General features: G+C 43.3%; 1 protein-coding gene across 4 annotated transcripts in view; it reads right to left on the reverse strand.

Moving 5' to 3' along the window:
• The window catches only part of LOC117424599 (protein BANP-like), a 162,021-nt gene that overhangs the window by 127,188 nt on the left and 19,968 nt on the right, over positions 1 to 14,865 (reverse strand). For all 4 annotated transcript variants that reach the window (XM_058992560.1, XM_034041109.3, XM_034041108.3 and 1 more), the window contains 2 exons: positions 13,605 to 13,712; positions 11,708 to 11,883 (listed from right to left, as the gene is read on the reverse strand). In XM_058992560.1, the coding sequence (XP_058848543.1) occupies positions 11,708 to 11,883; positions 13,605 to 13,712 (284 nt within the window). The remainder of the gene's footprint in view (positions 1 to 11,707; positions 11,884 to 13,604; positions 13,713 to 14,865) is intronic.

The following is a 14,865-nucleotide window of genomic DNA, read 5'->3' on the forward strand; positions in this document are numbered from 1 at the left end:
CTTTTATGTTTTACGCAGTTCTTTGCATGGGTAACATTTTGATTTCATTTTGCTGTTGGGTCGTTAATGGGGAATTTACAGTCCACGTGTTGTCTATTTTGGCAAGTGTTATTTTTAGAATCATATCGTTCTGAATTAAAATACTTCTTCTGTTGAAAATATAGTACTGTACCAACAGACCCAACTACAGTAAATCTAAATGGAAGCCTACTTATTTTAAAACACAGTCCTTTCAGCTATGTATTTTCTGACATTATATCTTTTTTGTGTTCCCTCAAAAAACAGACAAGTGTTTGTCCTTTATTGCTGTGTTATTCCCCTACCCGTGCGCTAACAAATTTCAGTGAAAGAATCAATGAAATACCCCTCTGGATGAAAAACAAAACTAACAGGAGGACCATCTTCAAATAGTAAAACATTCGACACAGATTGCTGTAAATATCCTGCCTTAACCCTATTGAATCAAATGTTCTATGAACAATCTACCATCATCATGAGCCATCTCTTGTTTTATGTCAGATATAAGAAAAAAATAAGAAAAATAAAAACAACAGTGCCAAACAAAAGAAAAATACACGCGACAATATACATCTCCCTGTACAGTTCCTCAAACCTAAGTCATACTTTTTCTTTCAAAATGTGTGTGTGTGTGTGTGTGTGTGTGCAGGGCAGGGGGTAGTTTGGGTGGTAGGGGGCAGGTTACAACGTGCTCACATACATACACGTCAAATCAGATGAAATAATCAGATATGCGTCACACTCGTTTAACCTGTCTCTGAAGTGAGTGCTGACTGTGTGTGTATATATATCAAATTCATACTCCACTGTACTGCACATTTCAGTTACAACACAGCAATTTTGATGTCTTTTTTTTTTTTTTATATAAATTTAGTCGTTGCCAATTATTTTCTCCCCAATTTGGAAATGGCCAATTATGTTTAGGCTCAGATCACCGCTACCACCCCTGCGGTGACTCGGGAGGGCGAAGACGAACACACGCTGTCCTCCGAAGCGTGTGCCGTCGGCCGACAACTTTTTTTCACACTGCGGACTCACCATGCAGCCACCCAAGAGCTACAGAGTCGGAGGACAACGCAGCTCTCAGGCAGCTTACAGGCAAGCTCGCAGGCGCCCGGTCAGACTACAGGGGATGCTGGTGCACGGTGAGCCGAGGACACCCTGGCCGATCTAACCCTCCCTCCCCCCGGGCGGCGCTCGGCCAATTGAGCGCCGCCCCCTGGAAGCTCCCGTCCTCGGTCGGCAAAGGAATAACCTGGACTCGAACTTGCGACGTCCAGACTATAGGGCACATCCTGCACTCCACACGGAGCGCCTTTACTAGATGCGCCACTCGGGAGCCCTGCAATTTTTATGTCTTAATGTTTACAAGGTATTCTGACACTGACTGCCTTTTTCTAACACAGTACTTCATACATAGACCACCTTTTATAGTACAGTTCATTTTAGTGGGACCCCCTCAAGAGTGAAGGTGGCAAAAGGTTCTATAAAACTGCAGCTACCAAAAGCAATGCCATCCACTATGCTGCAAAAAGGCCCCTTGTATTTTAAAGGGATACTGTATATCATCCACCTTTTTACAATATTTGATTTCTTACCCGTTTAGTATCCTATTACATGTGTTCTGTAGCATTCTCTATGGCTTTTTTTTTCCTAATTTGCTGTGCTTACAAACAAACTTACTATTCCAGAAAGAAAAAGAATATGCTTCTGAAAAGACTCATCCAGGCTGCCTGTTGGGAAGTGAGGTTGAGAAGCATTGTTGCACTGGCTTATGCTTACCTCATATCAGATCAGCAGCAATTTGTGCTGGAATAGTTTGTAAGCAGGCAAATAACTATCTAAAACCCAACAAAAGAGAATCATACTACAGGACACATAATCGGGTATGGCACAGAATATTAGGAAAATATACTGTAGTTGATATAAAGTATGCCTTTAGGCCACATGAGCCACATCAGACAAATATTCCCGTAACATTTCCTTAGGTCTATCGCTAACTCCGCTCTTTGTCCGCAAACCTCTTCTCTTCAGTCAGACTGCGTCAGCTGCCACTGGACCCCAACAGAGCGAACAGACATCTTTCGCTATCTATAGGGAACAGAAAGATGACATGTAGGGCGTCCATCCAATCACATCCCTTAAAGGGGCAGAGATCAACCTGATTTTTAACAACAGATCCTATTTTCTACAAACAAATCTATATATAAAAAAAACATAAAAAAAACCCAAGTAATATTGATCTGAACAGACCATAATACCCAAACTAAACAGCAATCCTTTGATGGCACCACTTTCTGTCTAAAGAGGCTATTACAGAAACACAAAAGCTTTGGAGTGGGGGTGGGGGTGGGGGGCACCATTTGTACGCTGCAACAACCAAAAGATATACCAGAAACTGAAACATTTATGAGACACAGACAGATACTTTCTTACTGCATTCCTAGTGAATATATTTTATTATCTCTTACGTATGTACGCATGAATGATGGAAACGTGAGTATTTGGATTTTAAAACAATTAGCCTTGAAAAAAAGCTCCTGGTACTTTGGGTCGTCGCTACTGCAACAGATAAATCTTTCCTCAAGGTAATTCAAACAGGTAAAGCCTTTCTTTCTTTCTTTCTTTCTTTCTTTCTTTCTTTCTTTCCTGCAACTCATCAGGATTCCTTCTGTGGCTTTGCTATCTCTTCTGTTTATTACAGGAATACCAGTATATTTTTAAAATTGTGAAATGTGTGATCTAAGAACTAGTATTTATTATACGAATACCGGTATATTTTTAAGTACACATTTCTGTGAAATATGTTTTATAATAACTAGTATTTATTAACTGCTTTAATAAATATTATGTTTAAAATCGTGAAATATCTATTTTTAGGTCATGATGTGCTGTGAAACAAATACCGCCCAGGCTATTAGTTAGTCGAGATTAGCCTATTTATAAAACTAATAAAACAGGTATGATGAAATAAAACCTAGTCTAATTTGCTAAACATTGCTACAGTGAGATATTTTAAATAAATTGAGCCACATTTCAATAATACGATTGAAGTAGAACATTCTTAAGTATGGGTCAGATGGTTGCTGAACAGTATTAGCTATTTATTAAGCATTAAAAAAATGAACAGTATGTTAGTTGGCTAGTTGTTAAAGGGTATCTTTACCTAGATATGCTGTTCTTTATATCATTAAATAAAGCCCATTATTAAATGTAATACTCAGGAACAAATACTGAATGTTATAAAAAGTTCCAGGGAAGAAATTAAGGTAGAGGAGAGTGAGAGAGAGATCTGTCAAGGTGATTGGAAGATATGAAATAATGCTTTGATGCAATACTGGATTTTCAATACTATACGTCATCTGTAAAACACATTCCACGCAATGGCTATAAATACAAAATCAGATCTATCAATGTCATGAAAATGTAAATGAACATGGCCAACCACCACTGAATGCACAGTCTGACATAATAACTTATCCTCAGCCTGTTTCAGCACAATTGGTGTTCTAGATATATATAAAAAGCAGTTCTCCAGTATATGCAAAAATGTAAAGATTGACTGCTTCAATACATACCCCCCTTAAAATATGTACATATGGGCGACTTCATTATATCCTCTCCCCCTGTCCTTGCCTCCACCGCTCTCTCACCTCCCTCCTATCGACTCCTTCTCCTAACTCTTTGTACTCTGCTACCTCCACCCTCTTCTCCTCCCTCACCTCCTCCCTCTGTCCCCTCACCTCCCGACCTGCTCGCCCCTCCCCTCCCCAACCCTGGCTCTCCTCTGTGCTCCGCTCAGCAAGAACCACACTGCGATCTGCTGAAAAGAAATGGAAGAGAACCAAACTCCCTGTTGCCCTAGACCTCTACTGCTCTCTCCTCTCCTCTACTCTCTTCTGCTAAATGTTCTTATTTCCAATCTATAATCCAAGCCTCCACTAACAACCCACGTAAACTATTCTCTACCTTCTCCTCCCTCCTAAACCCTCCCCTCCTCTATCTCCTCTGGTGACTTTGCCTCTTTCTTCTCTTCTAAGATCTCAGATATCCGCAAACTCTTTAACACCTACCTCTCCCTCCCTCCCACCCACCCCCTCCCGCTCCAACCCCTCCACACACTGCATCCCCTACTAACTCACCCTCCTTCTCCACCTTCTCTCCGCTCTCAGACTCTGATCTCTCCTCCCTGCTCCAGGGTCACAAACCCACCACGTGTGCCCTGGACCCCCTCCCCACTCACCTCTTTCAAGCTGCTGCTCCTGCTCTACTTCCCTTTATCTCCTCCCTTCTCAACACCTCTCTCCTTTCTGGTCTCTTTCCCTCTGCCTTCAAACAAGCCTCTATCACTCCCCTCCTCAAAAATCAACCCCACCTCCCTCCAGAGCTACGATCCTGTCTCCCTCCTACCCTTCCTCTCCAAAACCCTCGAGCGGGCTGTACACCGCCAGCTCTCTGCTTTCCTGTCCAACCACTCTCTGCTCGACCCTCTCCAATCTGGATTCCGCTCTGCTCACTCCACTGAAACCACCCTCCTGTCACTAACTCACTAAACTCTGCCCGAGCTGCCTCTCTCTCCTCTGTCCTAATTCTCCTCGACCTCTCTACTGCCTTTGACTTGTACTTGCTAGAACCGAAGTCATTGTATTTTATCTTGCTCTTAATTGTATTAATACTTGTACTGTGATTCTTGAAATGTATTTTTGTTTACGACTGTAAGTCGTCTTGGATAAGGGCGTCTGCTAAGAAATAAATAATAATAATAATAATAATATCCTAGACGCTGGGGAAACTATTTTTAAGTTTTGTGGTGCAGTCGTGTTAGTGTGTAGTAGCCTCAAGGAGCCTTCGGAATACACCAAATCGAGTTTTACAGGATTATTGAGCCGATTTAGAAATATAGTAGGCAGCAATATAAGCCTTACGTGGTTAACCTTCATGATTATGGCATGCAAAAACACTTGCATTCAGTTAACGCAGCAATTCTCATCAGGTGTCAGGCTGGGCATCTGCCTGCTGGAGTTGTGGTACTCTCTTGGGAGTTAAAAATCATTTTTTGTTGGTCCGTTTGTTTTACTATATGCATTTGAAATAAATAAATAAATAAATAAATAAATACATAAATAAATAACTCAGGTAATATGAAAATGGATTACAGAAAACTGTATTCCCGCCTCTATTCTTGTAACCACATTCTTCAATTCTTCCTCAACAAAAGAGCCGGGAGTCTAGCTGTGGGAGTCTAGCTGTGGGAGTCCAGCGAGGGGAGGCCTGCGCCGAGACACTGTTGGAATAGATTCGAACCTAACAGCGCTCTGGAAGAAGCCATCTACTAGTCAGGTCTGTACCCTCCACCCCACTGCTCCCACTGTGCCTATTTGTCTTGCCTGTCCTGCTATGACTGTCTCTCACATCCCTGTTCTGTCCTCTCGCCCTCGTCCTCTGCCCCCTCTCCGCTGCTGCTCCTCCAACCCCTCTAACCTCATCCCTCTGCCTCTCCCCCCCTCCCGCACACTCTCTGGTGCACTCTGGAACTGTCACTCTTCTGCTAACAAAGCTGATTTCATCTCTGCCTTTGCCTCCCACCTCTCTCTCGATTTCCTTGCTCTCACTGAAACCTGGCTGTCCCCTGATAACACTGTAACTCCTGCTGCCGTCCTCTCTCTACGTCCTGTCCCATACCCCGCGTCTCACTAGACGGGGAGGTGGGACTGGTCTTCTCCTCTCTCCCTCCTTACTCTTTTCTGTCCCCTCCGATCTCTCCTCACTCTCTGTTAACACCTTTGAATTTCATACTGTCCAACTAACCTCTCCCTGTCAACTCCTGCTAATTGTACTGTACCGTCCCCCTGGACCTCTCGCTCACTTTCTCGATGAACTCGACTATCTACTCTCCTCCCTCCCCTCTCTGTCTACCCCAACTGTCCTGTTAGGTGACTTCAACATCCATCTCTCCAACCCCAGCCACTCTGCTGGATTCCTCCCTCTCCTTCACTCCTTCGACTTCTGTCTCTCTCCATCCCCCTCCTACCCACAAAGCTGGCCGTCAACTGGACCTCACCTTCTCCAGGGCCTGCTGCCCCTCCACCCTCTCTGATCACTATTTCATCTCTTTTTCTCTGTCTCTCCCCTCTCTCCCTGCTCCTCCTACCCCCACTGTCACCTCTCGCCGTAACCTCCGCTCTCTCTCCCCCTCTGTCCTTGCCTCCACTGCTCTCTCTCACCTCCCTCCTATCGACTCCTTTTCACAACTCTCCGTACTCTGCTACCTCCACCCTCTTCTCCTCCCTCACCTCCTCCCTCTGTCCCCTCACATCCCGACCTGCTCGCCCCTCCCCTCCCCAACCCTGTCTCTCCTCTGTGCTCCGCTCAGCAAGAATCACACTGCGATCTGCTGAAAAGAAATGGAAGAGAACCAAACTCCCTGCTGCCCTAGACCTTTACCGCACTCTCCTCTCCTCCTTCTCCTCTACTCTCTCCTCTGCTAAATGTACTTATTTCCAATCTGTAATCCAAGCCTCCACTAACAACCCACGTAAACTATTCTCTACCTTCTCCTCCCTCCTAAACCCTCCCCCCTCCTCCTCCCTCCTCTATCTTTCCTGATGACTTTGCCTCCTTCTTCTCTTCTAAAATCTCAGATATCCGCAAACTCTTTAACACCTCTCCTTCCCCCGCACCCCCTCCTGCTCCAACCCCTACAACCACTGCATCCCCTACTAACTCACCCTCCTTCTCCACCTTCTCGCCCCTCTCAGACTCTGACCTTTCCTCCCTGCTCCAGGGTCACAAATCCACCACGTGTGCCCTAGACCCCCTCCCCACTCACCTCTTTCAAGCTGCTGCTCCTGCTCTACTTCCCATCATCCCCTCTCTTCTCAACACCTCTCTCCTTTCTGGTCTCTTTCCCTCTGCCTTCAAACAAGCCTCTATCACTCCCCTCCTCAAAAAACCTACCCTCGACCCCACCTCCCTCCAGAGCTACCGTCCTGTCTCCCTCCTACCCTTCTTCTCCAAAACCCTCGAGCGGACTGTACACCGCCAGCTCTCTGCTTTCCTGCCCAACCACTCTCTGCTTGACCCTCTCCAATCTGGCTTCCGCTCTTCTCACTCCACTGAAACCGCCCTCCTGTCTGTCACCAAATCACTAAACTCTGCCCGAGCTGCCTCTCTCTCCTCTAATTCTCCTCGACCTTTCTGCTGCCTTTGACACTGTTGATCACTCTATTCTACTATCATCTCTTGCTGACCTGGGGATCTCTGGCACTGCTCTGGCCTGGTTCTCCTCCTACCTCTCCAACCACACTTACCAGGTAACCTGGCGTGGAGCAACCTCCACACCTCGCCCTCTCTTAACTGGAGTCCCCCAAGGGTCAGTCTTGGGTCCTCTCCTGTTCTCTCTCCACACCCGCTCCCTGGGCCCCCTCATCGCATCCTATGGTTTCTCATACCATTTCTATGCTGATGCTCAGATTTTCCTCTCCTTCCCCACCTCTGACTCCACCATCCCCTCCCGTATCTCTACCTGTCTGTCTGCTATTTCCTCCTGGATGAACTCGCATCACCTCAAACTCAACCTCTCTAAATCTGACCTCCTTTTCTTTCCCTCTGATCTCTCTATCTCTGTTCCTCTGGAATCTACCACACTCTCTCCCTCTTCCTCCGCTAAGAACCTCGGAGTCACCCTGGACCCCTGCCTCTCTTATTCCCAGCACATCTCCACTCTGGCACGCACTTGCTGATTCTTCCTGAGCAACATACGAAGAATCCCACCCTTCCTCACCAACTACGCCACCCAGCTCCTGGTCCAGGCCTTGGTACTCTCCCGCCTAGACTACTGCAACCCCCTCCTGGCTGGCCTCCCTGTGTCTGCCACCCGTCCGCTCCAGCTCATCCAGAACTCCACTGCCCGCCTGGTGTTCTCTCTGTCTCGCTTCTCCCATGCAACTCAACTACTCCGCTCACTCCACTGGCTCCCGATCACCGCTCGCATCCAGTTCAAGACTCTTGTACTAGCCTACAGATGCCTTGACCAGACTGCACCCAGCTACCTCCAGACCCTCATCTCTCCCTACACCCCCACTCGACCTCTCCGCTTCGTCTGCACTAGAAGACTGGCTCTACCTCCTCTACGCTCCCCTGCCTCCAGAGCCCTCTCCTTCTTCACCCTCGCTCCGCAGTGGTGGAATGACCTTCCTACAGATGTCAGGACTGTTCAGTCCCTGACCACATTCAGGCGCCTCCGTAAGACTTACCTCTTCAGACAGCACCTGTAGAACTCCTCTGTTTTTCCCCTGGGACACTTATCACCCTTCCTTAAATGCGCTTTACTTGCTCTTATCTGCCCCCTGTTTTACTGCATTTAATCCTGTACTTCAGAGTACTGTAATCTGCAAAGTGTTTAATCTGTAGTATTTTGTATTTAATCATATCCTGATGTAACTATCACTGACACTGTTATCTGCTGTATTATTGAATTGTATTTTGTCACACTTGTACTTGCTTGAACCAAAGTCATTGTATTTATCTTGCTCTTAATTGTATTATTATTTGTACTGTGATACTTGAAATGTATTTGCTTACGATTGTAAGTCGCCCTGGATAAGGGCGTCTGCTAAGAAATAAATAATAATAATAATATTCGTTCGAGAATCCTTTTGAGGCTTGAAAAAGTCACCAGGATGAAACAGACGAAGATATACAGTACAAAGTGAATCTATACAACAAGAATAATACAATAGTTAAGATAATTCTGGTATTTCAAACCCATATCAAATTGCTCTTTGAGAGCCGTATCCAATAAAACTACAAATGAATATTGTGACCCTCAAGTTTCTATTGCACAGTCACACATGACAGCTTTATACCATGTAAATTGTACTAAAATGTATCGCACAGTGACAAAAATACCTACCTTATCGGATGCTACAGTATCAGGAGATAATCAATTACTAAAAAGTATGGCAATTATAATCAATTACCATACCAACCCTTGTAGTAGGTGTCTTTTTGTGAGAACTGAACACTTCACCTCCATGCATTTCTTTTACTTCAAGACATGTGTATTCAAACTGGCAGCTGCAGAACATTTCTATATCTGACGGTACAAACAGCTGTAACATAGCTTAGAACACGTCATTACTACATGGACTAGTACAAGGCACTGTGAACAGTTACACTTGATTGAGAGTGGCACTTCCAATGCCTCTCCATGTCAAAAATGGCATTCACAAGCCTGCATCATCTCTGCGTACTTCTATCAAAGCATTAATCCTGCCAAACACAATTGCAGATATTTATACACAACGTTTCATGTGACAGCTCCTAAAGGAGCTGATGCATTCTGTAGCAAGTGCAGCTTTCAATGATCACAGCCTGCTGGGAGTAGCTAGAGACATCAAAGAATGCAGTCATCTGCTGCCTGTCTGTCAGCCCTGTGCGGCTACGTCTGCTTTTGATTTTACGGCTAGTCTATTTAACACAAACTTCAGAGAAATATTCCCTGCAGACACCTGGCCTGCTTTTAAATCCACTTACTATTTTACAGGAAACATTGCTTTGTACAGTAAATATCACACACATTTAAACAAGCACATTAAAACCAACTTCTGTGCCCACTCACTGTACTACTGTGTGGTCTAACCAAAGTGGTTAATTCCATTAATTCCATATATCCTTCTTACACTTACATGTGCTATGTAGGATTTGCAAATGCAATACAAATTATATATATATAAACAAACAAGATATCAGGTGGCATGCCTTACTTTCAGGAAATCTGTTACACTTGATTAGTTTATCTCTTGGCTGTTGGCTGGAAAGCATGTCAGTCATTAGGGTAAGCATGTCAGTCATTAGTGTAAGCAGCTGGTTGGTTAATGACAGGGAAGAAGGCATTGAAGTGAGGGAGAGAATTTCCCTAGAATGACTCTGGAAATGCAAGTATATGTGGAATAATGTACATACAACTGTACACAATAAAGCTGTAATGTAATAAGTCTGTAAATAAAGCTGTAAAATCCTGTAGTTTATACAGTGTGGAGTAGTGGTTAGTGCTCTGGACTCTTGACCAGAGGGTTGTGGGTTCAATCCCCAGTGGGGGACACTGCTGCTGTACCCTTGAGCAAGGTACTTTACCTAGATTGCTCCAGTAAAAACCCAACTGTATAAATGGGTAATTGTATGTAAAAATAATGTGATATCTTGTCACAATTGTAAGTCGCCCTGGATAAGGGCATCTGCTAAGAAATTAATAATAATAATAATAATAATAATAATAATAATAATAATAATAATAATAATAATAATAATCTTCTTTAAGTAGCTTACAAGTAAATGTTGTGATTTCTCGTCAAAATAATCTTTTTGGTACTAATGAGCGTAAAAATAAATATTGTTATATTTCCTGCCCTGCCCAACATTCACCACCATACAGCCACATAAGAGACCCTAAACAAAACAGACTCCACTGTGTCTGTTAAACGCCTGCCTTAATCCAGCATGACACGCCACTGCAACACGATGACTAATTCGAAAAGCTGGTTCAGAGACTACTGAGCTTTTAACTGGGTCTGCGGTTTCTTGGTCGACTTCGTTGATAATGATCAGTTTCATTTGTCTCAAAGCTTGTGGGGACTCCATCAAAAATACAAACACAGGCATGCAGTTGCCAAACCCCAGATGTGCTTTGAGGCATTCTGCCATCACAGTCATGTTTGCTGACACATTCAGTTGTGCTTTCCCATTTATTATAATTAGGGAGAAAAACCTTCACACAAATACAGACGTGGAATGGCCACCCAAAACTCTCTGATCAAATAGCTGATATATGCCAGCACTCATGTTTCATTTTCAGCCTCTCGTACCATTGAAATTGCGAGCTTAAAGAGTGCATAGCTTCACCAGGCGCAATCTCACAATATAAGCAAACAACATATACATTAGAACTTAAGAAATGTTGGCACTCCCGAGTGGCGCATCCAGTAAAGGCGCACCATGGAGTGCAGGCTGCACCCTACAGCCTGGAGATCGCAGGTTCGAATCCAGGCTATGTCACTGACGACAGTGACCGTGAGTTCCTAGGGGGCGGCGCACAATTGGCTGAGCGCTGCCCGGGTAGGGAGGGCTTAGGTCGGCAGGGCAATCCACGGTTCACCATGCACCAGCGACCCTGTGGCTGATAGGACGCCTGCGGGTCTGCAGTGGAGTGTTGTCCTCCGGCACTATAGGTCAGCAGTGCGAAAAATGACGGACCGGAAAGAACACGTTTCGGAGGACGCGTGTTTCGGAGGACATGTGTTTCAGCCTCCATCTCCTGAGTCACCGGGGGGTTGCAGCATTAAATCGTGAAAAAGAAAAATAATAATAATTGGGCATTCCAAAATTGGGGAGAAAACCGGGGTAAAAACCATTGGCGACGACTAAATTAAAAAAAAAAAAAAAACAGATCAATGTTGTGTTTACCTTACTGTAACATTAGTTCCCCAGTATATCACCGATTGTTCAATATGCCCGCCATTTAACATTTTAGGGTGCAACTGCACTTGGATGGGATGATTACATCTGCAGGAATGCTAAGGTAAAGAGGGGTGGGTAAAACAGGCCACAAATCTCCAGTCATGTGCCCCAGTAATTGGTGTGTGGTGACACCTAATGAAAGTACGTGATCAAGCCCACTGGATGCCCATACCTTCAGAGTTGAGGGTGATGAGAGTGACATTGTTCCCCATGGCGCCCCCCCCTCCCTGGCCGCTGTTGGAGACAGAGTCACTGGCCTCTGACCCGCTCTCAGCCTCCTCGTTGTGGCTATCGTCCGCCGCTGGGACCTTCACCAGGATTGTGTTCTGTCTGCGTCCGGGAACAGCACTGGACAAGAAGGGAAACACAAATCAACATATCAGCTACACGCTGCTGCACGGAGCACTGCTGGAGGTTCATACACAATTTCAATCGCCTGCCACCTCAATCAGTCAATACAGAAAATACTATGTAGCGCAGCTGACTAATTCATGGGTTATTCATGCTCTTGAAAGCTGCTCATGCCCTTACAGCATGCTAAGAATCTTAGAAACAACACACAATGATAGGAAAACACTCCTAGTATATAATAATATATCACACAGGTAAAAAATATTAGGGAAATTTAGATATAAAATAGCTAATCCTTTTAATGTAGTCCAACTTGGCTACCCTTACTGCAAAGTATTAATTAGGATACCACGAGAAACCTTAGAAGAAACCCTAGCAGAACCATAAGCAAATTATATCATGACCAGGGGTGGCAACACAGAGGATTTGGAACACCAAAGTAGTTTGATATGTTAATGATATACTTCAATGGATATTGTGTTCATACCACTGGTATGTCAAAATAAAAAAACGTCATACAATTACACCAATGGTGGTGTCATATATTGCAACTACTGTTTTGTTGCGATAGCCCCTTAGTCTAAAATCTATAGCACTGCGATTCTATAGCACTCTCTGTATTGTCATTATAGATCATTAAGTGGAGGTGGAGATAGGAGGAATGTTTTCTGACTATAAATAAGATAGACAGAACTAGGGCAGTTCCCATAGTAGAGTTCAATAGGCTCAGTTTGCCAAAGCCTACAGAGTAAATTATTTGGGTTTTGCACAGCCAATTCATCTCCAGGATGCTTGAGCAAGTCAGATCCCAGGACCAAGGCTACATCCCAGGACCAAGCTGCTGTCCCTTGTTGGTTATACATCGCAATGTGCTGTTTTCAAATGGCAGCACAAAGAAACATGCCATCCCTGACATATACAATTGGAATATCTGAAATTCTAGTTATTAAGATAAAAGTATTTTTTACAGTGGCCCTTTGCTTTTGGACTGCATATTGCACTACAGATTTAGTCTAGAAAGCCCATATTTTTAAATAAATGTTCCTTCATATATATATATATATATATATATATATATATATATATATATAGTATATGGCACATTTATAAAAGCACATTTATAATGCAAATACAGCAGTCGTATTAGGCCAAAGGTGAAGTTAAGGTAAAAAAAATAAATAAACTCAAGTAGACAGACAAGTAGACAAACGTTTTGGCTTGTGCCTTCTTCAATGTACTGATTGACAACTGAATGTGGTGGGATTTTTATACCAGTGAAGGCGACACTAGACAAAGTGTCTGTCTGCTTGACTTAATAGTTTAGAATTCTGATTTAGCATTTTTAAATTATGGATGAAGTTCAAGGTCACTGCCACAGTTTGCCTGCAGTATTTATTTAGTAACAAATAACAGTGATATTTCTATAATTTACAACAAATGTGACTGCAAAATTGATCATTTTTATAGGACAATTACCATTTATGATCAATAGAAGGCAGCTATGTACCAAAAGTCCAAGTGTATGGTCTCTACCATTGATATGGTCATGATGTTAAAACAATGTGGCACAAAAACTAGTAACTTCTCTTGGACGCTACCCAAAAGAATAATAGAATACAGTTGTGTACAGAATATGAAGCCATCTCAAATGTCAAGGTCGGAAGTCATTTATGAAGGAGTTACAATTAAGGGGGCGGGGGGGAGGATTGGCCACTGACTTGCTAAGAAGATTCTCCAGTGATTCGGTTGCTCTGGTGACTGTTTCCTCCTGTCCTGAAACCTTCGGCCGGTCACTACTCACAATGACATTAGTCTGCGGAACCACGCTATGAGAGGGAGAAACAAGAAGGGTCAAAGTTAAATATTCAAAAAACGTCCTTATACAACTTTTACCAAATGCCCATCTTTTAAAGGAAAAGTTTTTTTCTCGATTGTGTGATAATAAGTCCGTTTTTCTTTGTCAAACTATAGTAATCTTGGCTGAATTTATCAGTTTTTGCCACTGATGTAGCTATACTTTATAGTTGTGGTGGTGTCATAACTTTATCCAGACCTCTGACTCAGATGAAGCCAGGCTATAAAGAGTTCTCTTCCAGTGTTACGTGAATTATGACCCCACCTGAACCCACATAATTTCCAATGTGTAGTGTTCAGGTGGAGTCCAATAACCTGTAACGTAGAAAGTGATCAATGTTATGGTAGGGAAAATTGGCTTCACTGAGTCAAACTGAATCTACAGTTTAAACAAGTGTGGTATATACCATGTATTGAATATTACATCAATTTATTTAAAAATATTTCTGAAGAGAGTGTTTATGGACCAGTTTTAAAGACTATCTTCACCTTATTTTGACAAACACACCCTTTATGACTGTGCACTTCAGACCTGCTTAGACAAAACTGAGAAATCCGGCAAAGAAATTATGTGCCGCTAGACAGTAGGCCTTGCCAATGTCTCCGCTGTCAGGGTCAAGGGTTAAATATGTTTGTTTTGGTTTATTTTTCTTAGCCTGGCGAAAGAACAGAGTTCCCAGTGGAATTGCAAATTCTGAGCTACAGATCAGCAAAGGTTAGAAAAATATAGAGTAGATCAGCAAAGGTTAGAAAAATATAGAGCTTAGTACTGCAGGTAATTTCTTTCATTTTCATTGAAAGAAAACTAACAGACACTAGTGTCTACTCGCACTTGTCATAAAACAAATGTCAAAGCAGACGGCGAAGCAGACTAAAGAACAAGCCAGTGCAGGTTATGTATGTCACCTTGAGTGTTAACGGTGAAGAGTAATTGGGTTTAGAGGGCAAAGCAATTTTACATGGTGCAGTGAAAGAGTGGTCACAGTTCACAGTCTGACCCTCATTTTCATTGTGTGAAAACTCAAACGTAGTTTGAAATAACATGTGCTTAATTAAATAAACTACCCTACCTATCTGATGAAATATAAGCATTGACAGTAGTGCTTGATCCAAACTCACAAACTC

This window comes from Acipenser ruthenus, chromosome 19 (assembly GCF_902713425.1).
Source record: "Acipenser ruthenus chromosome 19, fAciRut3.2 maternal haplotype, whole genome shotgun sequence".
In the NCBI taxonomy this organism is placed as follows: domain Eukaryota; kingdom Metazoa; phylum Chordata; class Actinopteri; order Acipenseriformes; family Acipenseridae; genus Acipenser; species Acipenser ruthenus.